This window comes from Barbus barbus (genome assembly GCF_936440315.1).
Source record: "Barbus barbus genome assembly, chromosome: 7".
Classification (NCBI taxonomy): Eukaryota; Metazoa; Chordata; class Actinopteri; order Cypriniformes; family Cyprinidae; genus Barbus; species Barbus barbus.
The window spans coordinates 18,576,830-18,589,722 of record NC_136735.1 but is presented as its reverse complement, the minus strand read 5'-3'; the positions used below and the strand labels follow the sequence as shown (position 1 = coordinate 18,589,722).

Genomic DNA, 12,893 nt, shown 5'->3' with positions numbered 1-12,893 from the left:
GACGTCTAGGCGACGTTGGGTTTTGGTTGCCATACCCGACGACTGTATATCAGTATTTGACGTCAATATGACGTTGGCTTTAGACGTTGGCTCGACGTTGGATTTTGGTTACTTCCCAACACAACCTGAAAACAACTAAATATCAATGTCAATTGACGTCGGTCTTGGACGTCAAATCAACGTTGTCATTAGACGTTGGCTTGACATTGAATTTTGGTCACCTGACGTCGCGACCTAAATCCAACCTAATATTAACGTCATATGACGTTGTGTGCCTGCTGGGAAGATTGAATGGTTGAAAAATAAATTATACAAATAATACATTAAGTGGGTTACTTATTTAAGCTGCTTACTCACTTATATATATTAATTCATATATATATATATATATATATATATATATATATATATATTCATATATATTCAAAGACTATTCATTCATTGGCATGTTATCTCATGATGGTTCATTCACACACATCTTAGAGATAAAGTAATCTGTGTAAATGGACCATCATTCTACATCTCAGATCAACTAAAGCCACTTTCTTTAGTTAAATGACAGTTATTTGTACACAAGCAAACTCACTCACCAGTTCATCCATTTGAATTCCTAAGCATTCACCCAGAGGAGTTCTGTCTATAAACAAACAGATGCACAGGATTGGAAAACTGGAGGCGCAACTGTACAAATCTCTGCCAGCCCCAGTCTCAACACTGCGGTTGGGGTTTTCATTAGAAGTTTAAAGTTACTTGCTTCTCTGTTTATGTTGGTTATGACAGACCGTGGGAGGGTTTGGGTGGGAGTGTAGAAGAGGAGTGTGTTTTAGAGGCTTCCTTTGTGTATGTGTGTGTGTGCGCATGCCTTATATGTTTATGTGTGTGTGCACATAGGCATGTGGAGGGGGATCTTTGTGCGTGTGTCTGCACTTTTTGTCTGCTGTCAACAAACTCCCTTGTTACTGTGATTATATTCATCCTCATGTCCTTCCTGATCTTTATCATGAGCACCGGCATCCAACCCAGAAATAGACTAGCTAGATATACAAATTCACTTATAACCCTTTGGCAAAAATTCTGTAACATTTCAGCTATTTTATTGAGTGTATAATTTTTAAAAAGCTGAGCGAGTGAGTGTCAAAACGTTATTCATTATCATTAGTACTATTCCCTTTATTATTGTTTTTATTATTATTTGTTTCAGAATAATAACTTCAAGGTGTTTTTGACATACTAAACCTTTAAACATGGACTAAACCAACGTCTGTAATTACCCGGACCTTTAAAAGACGCCCAAAAGACATAAAAATCCTCCAGATCTATAAATCCATTCAAATGAAATCATCTCTTATCTTCAAATGCCCTGTCAATGTTTTGTTGTTATCTGGACCAGACATCAGCGCAAAGGGAAGCTATGCACATCAGTCTCTGTTATCAAATGCTTTATTCTACAGCAAGCTGTCCATCTGGAGATACTATCAAATCAGACACTGGTCTAGAAGCTCCTCGTTGTCTTCACTGATTCCACAATGCCTTCAAAGCGTTCCAGAGCTCAAACAGCAGCTAGTGTTCCTGAACAGCTGCCTTCATTCTGCTGTCCGAGCAGGGACTGAACCAGAATGAATGCTTTTCATATCTGCTGATCATTGTCTTCGTGTCCACATCCCTAAAGTCCACTTACACTGTCTCCCGAGGGGGGAAGCCATTTTGGCAATTATCCCCCTTCCTCTAGTATCGAATGGAGACCGGGGTCATGGGTTAATTTGAACGGGCTGAGCTGAATGTCAAGTTATGCTGTAACATCGAGCTATGAGGAGCTATCACTGATGATTAATGATTACGGGAAATTAAAGAGTATTTGATGTGGTTCGGAGAATGTCTGATCTGTCAGCGTTATGCAGACAGTTACGTGGAAATACACAAATCTTTCAGCTGTCTTAAAATCCTGTTTGACTGCCATTGTTTTGTTATTTGATCTTCAGTCCTCGTTTCACTTAATCTTAACCTTTTTCCCAGGCACCAATATTTAGTTCTAGAAGTATAGTTTTAGTACTTCATAATATAGAAGTGTAGTACATAATTATAAAGGAAAGAAATTGGGTCTATGCCGTGACATTCATTTTTTTTCTGTTCCATTAATTTGTTCAAAAATACTATAAAAATGCAATGTGTGCTTACAGTGACTTGAATACACATTAAAGGATGATCATGTCTTTAATTTTTTTTGTATTAAAATTACAAAGGGTGATACAATTGTCCTGATATAAAGAAGAAAAAATCTCATTAAGGAAATTTTTAAGAAGAAAATCGTATTACCTGCCAAATCAGAGTCATGTGGAGTGACCAACAAAGTCTTGTGGCCCAACCAACATGAAGAAAATTAAGAAAAAATGAACTTAGGCAATTAATAAGCTCAATATGGTTCCTAAAATATTAGATAATTTGATGTTTTTTATGATGGTTAATTCAGGTTTTAAAATTGCAATGATAAAAATGTAATGATATTTATAAATTGATATAAATCCTGATATTTGTTTAAAAGACTTTTTATCTTAGATAATATAGATATGTGTTTTTATTTATTTATTTATTTTTTATGTGTTCATGTATTCACTGTGTTAGGAAAATATATTATTACATGATAAATAAATGAATAAATAAATAAATAAATACACTCAAACACACATGCATATATATATATATAATATGAATGCAGATTTCTAAGAGAAAGACTTCTATTAGCATGCATGCTCTTATACGTCATTGACCCAATAACAGTTATTATATGACAATATGTTTGTGCAGTTCAGATGTGAGCACATGCATAACGTGCATTTGAACACACCATGCTTATGCAGCCGACGTAGTCCATTGATCCCACCACAGGCCAAAATGGATTTGTATAGCTCTATTCCCCACAGTGGCATAGTCACAAGATCTGGCAACAATAACATTGTGGTTACTTTAGAGTCCCCACCTTTGTGCAATAAAATATACAGTGCATTATATAGGTTTTATCCTTTTTTGTTATTGTGCTATTGAATACCCATTATTCTAAACCCAGAACGACTGGCCAGGGGCGCAATCCTGTGCTCTGCCAATCAAATATGCTGTTTATAAGCTAGTGTTATTCAGATAAACCAAACTCTTTGACAATTCCTGACTACAGAACATTCCGAGATCTGCTATGCAAACAAGTTTGTGATTCCAGGTGCCAATGAGTGATTTCTGCTGTTTCTGTGCTCGGGTGGCCTGGCCAGTCTTCTTAATAAGGGAGGGGACCTGTTCTGGTTTATGAGCAATTTTACATTGCTGTAGTCAGGGCGGTGTTTTTAAATATGAGTAATGCCTTTATAATAGGAAATTTCCTTTTTAAAACCTCTCTGCTCAGCAGGGGCACATTAAAATAACACGATTCAAATGAGGCTGTCTGATGTGACTGGTGATTATAGCATTCTGACACGCAATTCCATCTCTCTCTTCTGTCCGCAGAGTAATGGATCCCTCGGATGGTGTCAGAGCCATAAACAGTGTGCAAAGGTAATTGCTGTCAAAATTACACCGCATTTCACAGCAGCTTGACATAAAAGCCAACACAGATCTGTCACTGTAAAACATTGGTATGCCTGCGCACCTCCTGTAATGACATCATACATCATTGTAAAAGCTACTGTATTTGTCAGCTATCGCCTTGGACTATTATATCTGTGCTAGCTGGTTGTCGTACAGAAATGAGATTATGATTCACTAGCGAAGCTAGAGGTCACATCTGTAATGAGACTGATACAAATGGAGTTGAAAGGCTATGTGTTTTGATTCGCATTATATTATACAGCCAGTGTTATTTTCCTTTTTCACTTCAAGGCAAAATGCTAATTTCAGTAAAGAACTCAACCCACTTTTCTTAATGAGGACATTTACATGCTCTAGCAGCCTAGTCATTAAATAACAATAATATGCTGGTAGCACGGGGGGAATAGAGCTGACATGTTGCCAATGCAGATTTTCCACACATTTCACTGTGGTATTATGTAAAGCTCCCTTTGATGTATTGTTGAAGATGAGGGCCGCTTTCCTTTCAATGCTCTGCGCTTGCATTCCTTTACATATCAACCAGCTATTGCAGTGTGAACAATGCCGCACAGAAAACCTTCTTGAATGTACATCTGGACGTTTTAAAAAATTTCGAAACAGTTCATGATTGTGCATGTTACGCTTAAGTGCCTAAGCAGACTTTTCATGGCTTGAGGCGCGGGTTTAAGGATTTGAGATCTTTAATGCACTGATGTATGTCTGCATATGGTTGGAAAGAGTGCAGCACGTGTTTTCATATCACCCTCGGGGTAAGTTCACTGGAATAGCCAGGGTTCTGACCTCTCTTCTACGATCCATGAAAACATTTGGCCAACTGGTTCATGGATTTTTATTGCGTTCTCCAGAGAGTTCCCTCCGTTGGATTCAAACGAGGACAATGCCTTTTAAACTCTTTCTGCTCATTATACAGGATCCACAGTCAGTTAGAAGCCCAAATGCTTCATGACAGTATGCTTTTGAAACCCTGTGTAGAAGAGATGTAAAAAACAATGTATTTTCTTATTTTGTGGGTTGTCTGAGTGCACAGCTTTTCAGTAGGGTAACTTATATAACTTACACTCATATGCGTTTGGATACTGGTTCTTTTTATTATCAATGTTAAAAAAAACCCACTTAATATTTTTGTGGAAACCATATATATATATATATATATATATATATATATATATATATATACACACACACACACACACACAAACATACATACATATATACATACATACATACATACATATATTGGATTAATCGCATCCAAAATAAAAGTTTTTGTTTACATAATATATGTATGTATACTATGTATATTTATTATGTATATATACAGTACACATACAGTACATATTTTGAAAATATTTACATGTATTTACATGTATATATTTATATTCATTTAATTGATATTTTATACAAATCTTTTAAATGTATATTTTTCTTAAATATATACATGCATGTGTGTGTATCTATATATAAATAATAAATATACACCGTACACACACATATATTATGTGAACAAAAACTTTTTGGATGCAATTAATCGCAATTAATAGTTTGACAGCATTACTATATATATATATATATATATATATATATATATATACACACACACACACACACACACACACACACACACACACACACACACACACACACACACACATATATATATGCAGGAATAAATTACATTTAAAATATATTTTAATAGATAACTTTTGTAAAAAATTGTAGAATATTTAAACTGAGAATATGCAACTTCAGAGAGACTTTTAATATGCAGAAAGTAAAATAGCATGTTAAAGCACAAGCACAGCATGCGGCGTTTTGTTTCTAATTATAAATGGTTTGCTCTAGGTACACTGAAATGTGTGTCATGTGTGTAATCTCCCATTAAAATGTAGCCCATGGGATTCATGGCTTTAATAAAACTAAACTTATTTATGAGTCTCTGTGCATGATAAGTTTGGGTTTTTTGCATAACATTGCTGGTTTGCTCCGGAATTAAAGACCTCATTCACTTCCAGTGGCATTTATGCCACATTCAGGTGAATAGACCTCTAAAAATGTTTAAATCTCACAACAAAGTGTGCACGCCTGATTAAAGAGCTGTACCATATCACTGCATACAGGCACAAAGCAGACTGCAGCTTTTGTTTTCCTGACCTTGTTTCCTGCTTCATTCCAGAACTAGCATTTGCATTCAGCATGTGTACACAAACGAGCATTAATACTCCTAATAGTGTTTACAAACTAGACTTGTGCTTCAAAATCTTGCCCCAGACATTAGATGTTCTTGCTCAGAAGCTAGTTAGTTAACTTGCTTCTTGCCTAGAATTGACAGTTAACCTAGTGGTCTCTTCTCATCAGCTTTTGAATTATGACTATACTCAGACAGCACTTGGTCAGCTCTCCACTGAAGTACTTTTCAAAGCGATTAGCATGCTATAACTACATTCAGCAATTCCTCCATTTCAAATGACAAATGTTAAAGTACACAGATGGCCCTCAAATGGAAGATCTGCTCTTGAAAGTTATTATGCTTCCGCAGCAAGTGGCCTTTAGGCATTTGATATTCAAATGCCACCGAAATAATTAGTGTGCCTTGACAATTCTCTTACCCTCCAGTTTAATTGCTGGTTCAAGTATTAATGCTGCAGCATCAATGAAATTGCAAAACCGAGAGTGCAAGCAATTTTCATGACATGGGCAAGATTTCAATTACAGTTGCTCTACATAATTTGCTGAGGCTGGCAAAGTGATGGTCTCAGTGTTAGTTTAAACAAGGATTGGAACCTTCTTTTGTAACGGCAATTTGGCCGAACGTTTGCCACAGACATGGGTGGGATTCTCGCATTCCATCCTAACATTAAACACCCAAAGCAAGTGTAATCCAAACTCACTTATAGAGGGTGCCATGTCAGATTTTACCATTTTATTCAAAAGAGACAGGTCTTATTTTTTACCTAATGCTAAAAAGTACAAAACTTGTCTCGGTTTGTTCAAGGGCAGTGGATCTTAGCTGAACTGGAACTTACCCAAGGCTTCTCCTCATGTCTGCAGCTCCAAAATAACCTTTATTTTGTACGGTAGAAGGGAATGCTTGATTTGAGACTGAAATGGGGCGGAAAACTAACTGGCGCTGGGGTACAATAAAGACACTGGGAGCGAATGCTTTCATGGAGATTACAGGTGCCTCACGGACAAAAGCATAGTGGGTTTGGCACAAGCCAAAAGGTGGCTTTAGAAAGGTGAAAGAGATTTAAACCCAGCATTGCAGGATTGTAATACTTTAAGTGATTTATAGCTTAGATCTATGCTGCGCTTTTTCCACCAACATGCAATGCATCATAAAGGGCCGCTACACAAAGGGAATGAGCCATTGAGTGCTGTATTTGAGAGACTGATAAATGAGACTAGGGTTGTGAATGTGGCATTCCTCAGAACAAGCTATTGTTTACAGTGGTTGAGGTTTAAGGGTGAGAGTGAATGAGATTGTAGTTTATAAAGAGGTCAATGAATCGACTTGTCATATGAGGTATGAATAATATCTGATCAATTATAAAGTGTGTGGGTAGGAGGTAATTTTCCTGCATCGACATCAGCATTGCATAAAAACGCATTACCTGCAGAGTACTGAGCGAGGAGATGTAGATGTTTATCAAAGACTGCATTATATATCGCATGTGATGCTGAAGAATCAATGTAATGAATAAGACACAGTTTTGATCTGAAAGATGTATAATAAGTTTAAAAGTCATTTTAATAATTTATGTGTGGATCAAATAATGTCCATGATAAAGCAAAGGGATAGTAATAATAATAATAATAATAATATCATCATATTCATGTTCATATTGATTTCATATGGTTAAAAAAAAAAAACTTAAAAAATTGTAACAAACATTTGTCATCTTGTGCAAGATAATAACACTGAATTGAATGCCCACATCCTCATAAAATGTTATTTAAAAAATATCATTATGTTTTTGGGAGTTCGGTAACAGCCTGGAACTGAGTTATAGTACAGTGGCCAGGGTCATACAGAGGTTTTCCAAGACGGGTTTCACTCAGAACAGGCCTTGGAAGGGTCGATCGAAGATGATGAATCTTTGTTCTGTGCGTCAGATGCAGAAGCTGGCTTCAAAAAACAGATGCATGAGTGCTGCCAGCATTGCTTTAGAGGATGCAGAAGTGGAAGGTCAGCTTGTCAGTGCTCAGGCCATACGCCACACACTGCAACAAGTCATTTTGCATGGCCTTTGTCCCAGAAGGAAGGCTCTTCTGAAGCTGGCTCACAAAAAAACAACACTTTGCTAAAGACAACCTGGCCAAGAGCATGAATTACTGGAACCAGGTCCTGTGGTCTGATGAGTCTAAGGTAAACTTGTTTGACTCAGATGGTGTCCAGCATGTGTGGCGACACTCTGGTGAGGAGTACCAAGAAAATTGTGCCTTGCCTACAGTCAAACATGGTGGTGGTAGCATCATGGTCTGGGGCTGCATGACTACTGCTGGTACTGGGGAGCTTCGGTTCATTAAGGGAAACATGGATTCCAACATGTACTGTGACATTCTGAAGCAGAAGATGATGCCCTCCCTTCAGAAACTGTTTTCCAACATAATCACCACCCCAAACACACCGCCAAGATGACAACTGCCTTGCTGCTGAAGGTGAAGGTGATGAAGTGATGGAGTAAGCAAAATGAATAGGTAATTTTCAGTTATCAGTTACCAATTTGACAGTAAATAAATACAATTTGCATTGAGATTAAAGTGGTCAGTTTTGTGGACTGTTGTGAAAATTATAATTAGTTACATTTATATAGCGCTTTTCTAGACACTCAAAGCGCTTTACATAGTAAGGGGGGTATCTCCTCATCAACCACCAGTGTGCAGCATCCACCTGGATGATGCAACGGCAGCCATATTGCGCCAGAACGCCCACCACACACCAGCTTATTGGTGGAGAGGAGACAGTGATGAAGCCAATCAGTAGATATGGGGATTGTTAGGAGGCCATGATGGTCAGAGGTCAATGGGCAAATTTGGCCAGGATGCCGGGCCACACCCCTACTCTTTTTTTTTTCTTCGAAGGACATTCTAGGATTTTTTATGACCACAGAGAGTCAGGACCTCGGTTTAACGTCTTATCTGAAGAACGGTGCTTTTTACAGTATAGTGGTCACTATACTGGGGCGCTAGGACCCACCCAGACAGCAGGGTGAGCACCCCCTGCTGGCCTCACTAACACCTCTTCCAGCAGCAACCTAGTTTTTCCAGGAGGTCTCCCATCCAGGTACTGACTAGGCTCAACCCTGCTTAGCTTCAGTGGTGTACTCACTTTTGTGAGATACTGTATATATGAAATTTGCCTTATGCTTTGCAATAAAAGGTGAACATTTTTGATATTTTAAAGATACCTACTGACCTTTACACCCATTTATGAGGCTCTATGTGTATTCATTTATTTGTTTATCTATTTATTTATTCCCTGCATGTTGGTTGGTCCACGGCCTTGATCAGCAATATATGTATGTTTACATGCTCATGCACTACACATCATCCTGCTCTGTTCCCCAACCAGCTGCTGACTCAAATGTCTCTCTTTGCACATGTACAGTATTTGTGAAGCATTCGTATAGTTTGTATTTTTTATCTTCTATTTTTTAGTTTGTATAGGGTAATATTTATGTGAAGCATTCGTATAGTTGTATTTTTTATCCTTTTAGTTTGTATAGGGTAAATACTTATATATAGTATACTTATAGTTAAATCTGTTAGTAGTGTATAGGTTTATAGTGTTTTTTTTACTTCATTGTTGTAATGTCTGTATTTATGTAGCACCGTGGTCCTGCGAGACACGACATTTCGTTCCACTGCATGTCCCCACATGTAGCGGAATGACAATAAAGCTCAACTTGAACTTGAACTTGAACTTGATTTCAAGTCTTTCAAACATTTTTTTAATTTATTAATTTATTTTTTTTGTTCAAATTAATAAAATACGTTATGCTAAACTACTCCATAAGGTTTTCTTTTCAGTAATTTAATTATTTTAATGATCCATTTTCTTTATTATTATATTTATCCTTCATTATTATTATTATATTGGGGAAAATAAATTGGTTGTATTTGCAACTTTAATATCAAGTATAAAGCAGCTTTACAGGAAACAATACAGTGTCATGATTTAAAATAAATTTAATTCACTTATTCGGTGTTCCCATTCAATAGTATCAAGAACAGCTAAATCAAAATGTTTTACTGAGAATTCATTAATTAAATAAAATAAAAAAATATTAATGAATAGATATGGACATGAAAATAAGGGTCATTGATCTCTGTGACTCCAGTCATTTCATACTAATTGACTTGTGTTTTACACTTATTGCGAATGATAAACATGCAGTAAACATTAGTATTGCACTAGGTCTAGACTGTAAATTAAACTTTAATTATGCAATGCTTGAAATGTCATTGTTTTATTTCATGTGGCATAAAGTGGTGTGCATGATGAATTGATATTTGCATGTATGGGAAACAGAAGCAGGCAAAGCTGAATTTTCTCAGCTGCACGGGCGACTCTGAGACAGCGTTTCGTGTGTTGGAGCACACAAGCTCCAGGCGATCTCAGCAGGGCTCTGGCCGCTCTGAGCTCCATAAAACTGCCTCCTCTGCTGCCTCTAACTGCCCCTGTGCCTCTCCCATTATTCATAGTTTCCGACGACCGCGCCACCCGAGCCCGAGCCGTCTTTAAAAGGTGTGCAATTTTACTGCCCTCCCAGATAAATCTCATTCTCACTCAGAAACATCACCCCAGGATAACATTGGTTCCCTCTGACACAAACACACATACATTAGCAATTTACACAGGCACACACCAACATACACACACCTTATCGTTTCCTCCTGATACTAAATCCCTGGATTAACAAGCATTTTAATGTGAAACTCTCTCTTACTGACATCTGCAGAATCTTTCCTTTGGAAGGAAGTGTACATTTTCCCAAGCTGGTGGTAAAGGTCCATTCATGCTGTTCTGAAAATGTGACCATTGGAGTAAAGACGATTACCAGATCAACATAATGTGTAATGTTCACATCTCGTTCCCAGCATGCTCCTGCAGAGCAATGTTTAGCCCCAGCACCATAGTGACCGCTGTGTCTCATCGTGGCATGAAATTGGAAATATGAATTCCCCAGAGGCAGCCACACTCACTCATGCAGGAAGTGAAGTGTCAATTTTAAAGAAAGGAGAATAGAAGATGAGAGAGGGAGTGAAGGAGAAGGAGAAAGAGCAAGGGAGAGAGGCAGGTGTAGACATCAAAATGAAAGAATTTTGGCATGTGATATAAATGCTGAATGCAAATGTCAGTGATCGGAAAACGTTCAGGGCTCTCCGCTGACAGTTCCAAGTTGCTGAGAAGGTAATGACAGACTTCAAACACCTACGAATGATGTATGATCAAAAGCAACAAAAAATTATAAAAGAACCTTTGTCTGAGCGATTTGCAATATAGAAAATTGCTGACTGTGACTCACCATAACTCTTCAGATCAGCAGCAACGAATAGCAGATTTTCACTGCGCGATTATCACAGCTAAAAGAGTTCACGATTGTGATGTTATTGTGATATCTATAGTACTTTTGGGAAAATATGTATTATGTCAAATTCATCTATATCTCCCAAATTGGCAAGCTAACTTTTGTCAGACGTGGGTGGAGTAACTTGTTTTTGTCTGTCTTCTCCTCCAACATAACTCTGTGTGGCAGTTGTAACTACTGATTGCATCTATTTCTTATTTATGTTTTGGAGTGTCAACCAATTACAAGTTATGGTTTATTTATGATATTAGTGCATAATATTAAGTGTTGGGGAAAGTTACTTTTAAAAGTAATGCATTACAATATTGCGTTACTCCCTAAAAAAGTAACTAATTACGTTACTTAGCTAATTTTCATGGAAAGTAATGCGTTACGTTACTTTTGTGTTACTTTATAAATATGAGCTGGGCTTGATTGTTTTTAATACAAGAAGTTCTAATTATAGCAAATGTAAAAGCCCTTTCACACCAAAAAGTGTAATGAATAAACCTCAGGCTCAAGGAAAAGTAAATTCACGTCTGTATAGTAGAATGCAGGAGAAGAAGGTTCAACACTCTTCAGCAATAAAAAATCAATGAAGCACAATTACTAGTTTATCTAAAGTCATTTTTGCTTATTAGTATGGTTGAACTGGATCATCAAAGGTCAGCAGCAAAGACATTGGTTAATATAATGGGATTAGATACATTTGTGTTGTTTAACGTATTTAATTATTGCAGGTTTGCATTTCACGGTTTTAATTCATTTTGATGAATACAAAATCAGTTTTTTTGCGAGTGGGATGAATGAATGCACATTCACATTTAGTCTAGAACTACAGTAACAGAACTACAGTTTTTTTTTTTTTTAAAGTTACTTTACTAGTTACTTGAAAAAAAGTAATATTATTACCCAACTTGTGTTACTTGTAATGCGTTACCCCCAACACTGGTAATATTACCATGATATCAGTATTTCTTTAATAAAATATCATGGTTATTGTCACAAGTGGTATATTGAGATACCCCTACATATCAAATGCTTTTGACTTTAACATATTTGACTGTATGAAAAAGAATAATACCAGAGTCATTCGAAACTCTGCTGTCTGTTCACAGTGCCTGGAGCCATGCAAAGACTCCTGGGAGTTGAAAGACGGACCTTGTCGAGATTTATGTGAGGTACAGACCGCAGCATTCTTAACAGATCTAGTATTTTCTGGGATGTGCTCTCAACAAGAAAAAAATCTGATACAAAATGGCTGACTTTGGTGTTCTGGTTTTCCAAATATTAATCCTCTATTGTTTTTCCTGACAGACTTGGCTGCCGTTTAAGTGGTCTCCCATTGTTCAACATGATAATGTTTTGCTCTGATCTTCTGTTTAAACAGACTGAGAGTTTCTTTGATCATCTCTCTTTGGTCTTGAATCCTGTTATTGTGGCATTTCTCTACAATTTAAAACTCTTGGCTTAGTAACATCTAGCTTTTCCTGTTTCTTCGGCCATGAATGCACTGTTGAGGGCAATAGGGACTTTAAACAATGAATATTAGTTCTTTCATTTGCCAGTATTGATCAGGACCTTCATCCATCATTTTAGACTTGTATAAGATTAAGTAACATGAAATCCACTCATTCACAACACATGTAAATCTTGTAATCATCTTGTGTTGAACAGAGAGCCAAAAACAAGAAAATCCATTCCCAAAGCCAGCTGAAAAACAATACACCT

The 12,893-nt window shown here is 37.0% G+C and overlaps 1 protein-coding gene across 2 annotated transcripts in view; it reads left to right on the top strand.

Annotated features, from left to right (window-relative positions):
- Positions 1-12,893, top strand: part of LOC306872426 (anosmin-1-like) — a 37,298-nt gene that overhangs the window by 14,480 nt on the left and 9,925 nt on the right. For both annotated transcript variants that reach the window (XM_079420969.1, XM_079420970.1), the window contains exons 2-3: positions 3,490-3,537; positions 12,281-12,343. In XM_079420969.1, the coding sequence (XP_079277095.1) occupies positions 3,490-3,537; positions 12,281-12,343 (111 nt within the window). The remainder of the gene's footprint in view (positions 1-3,489; positions 3,538-12,280; positions 12,344-12,893) is intronic.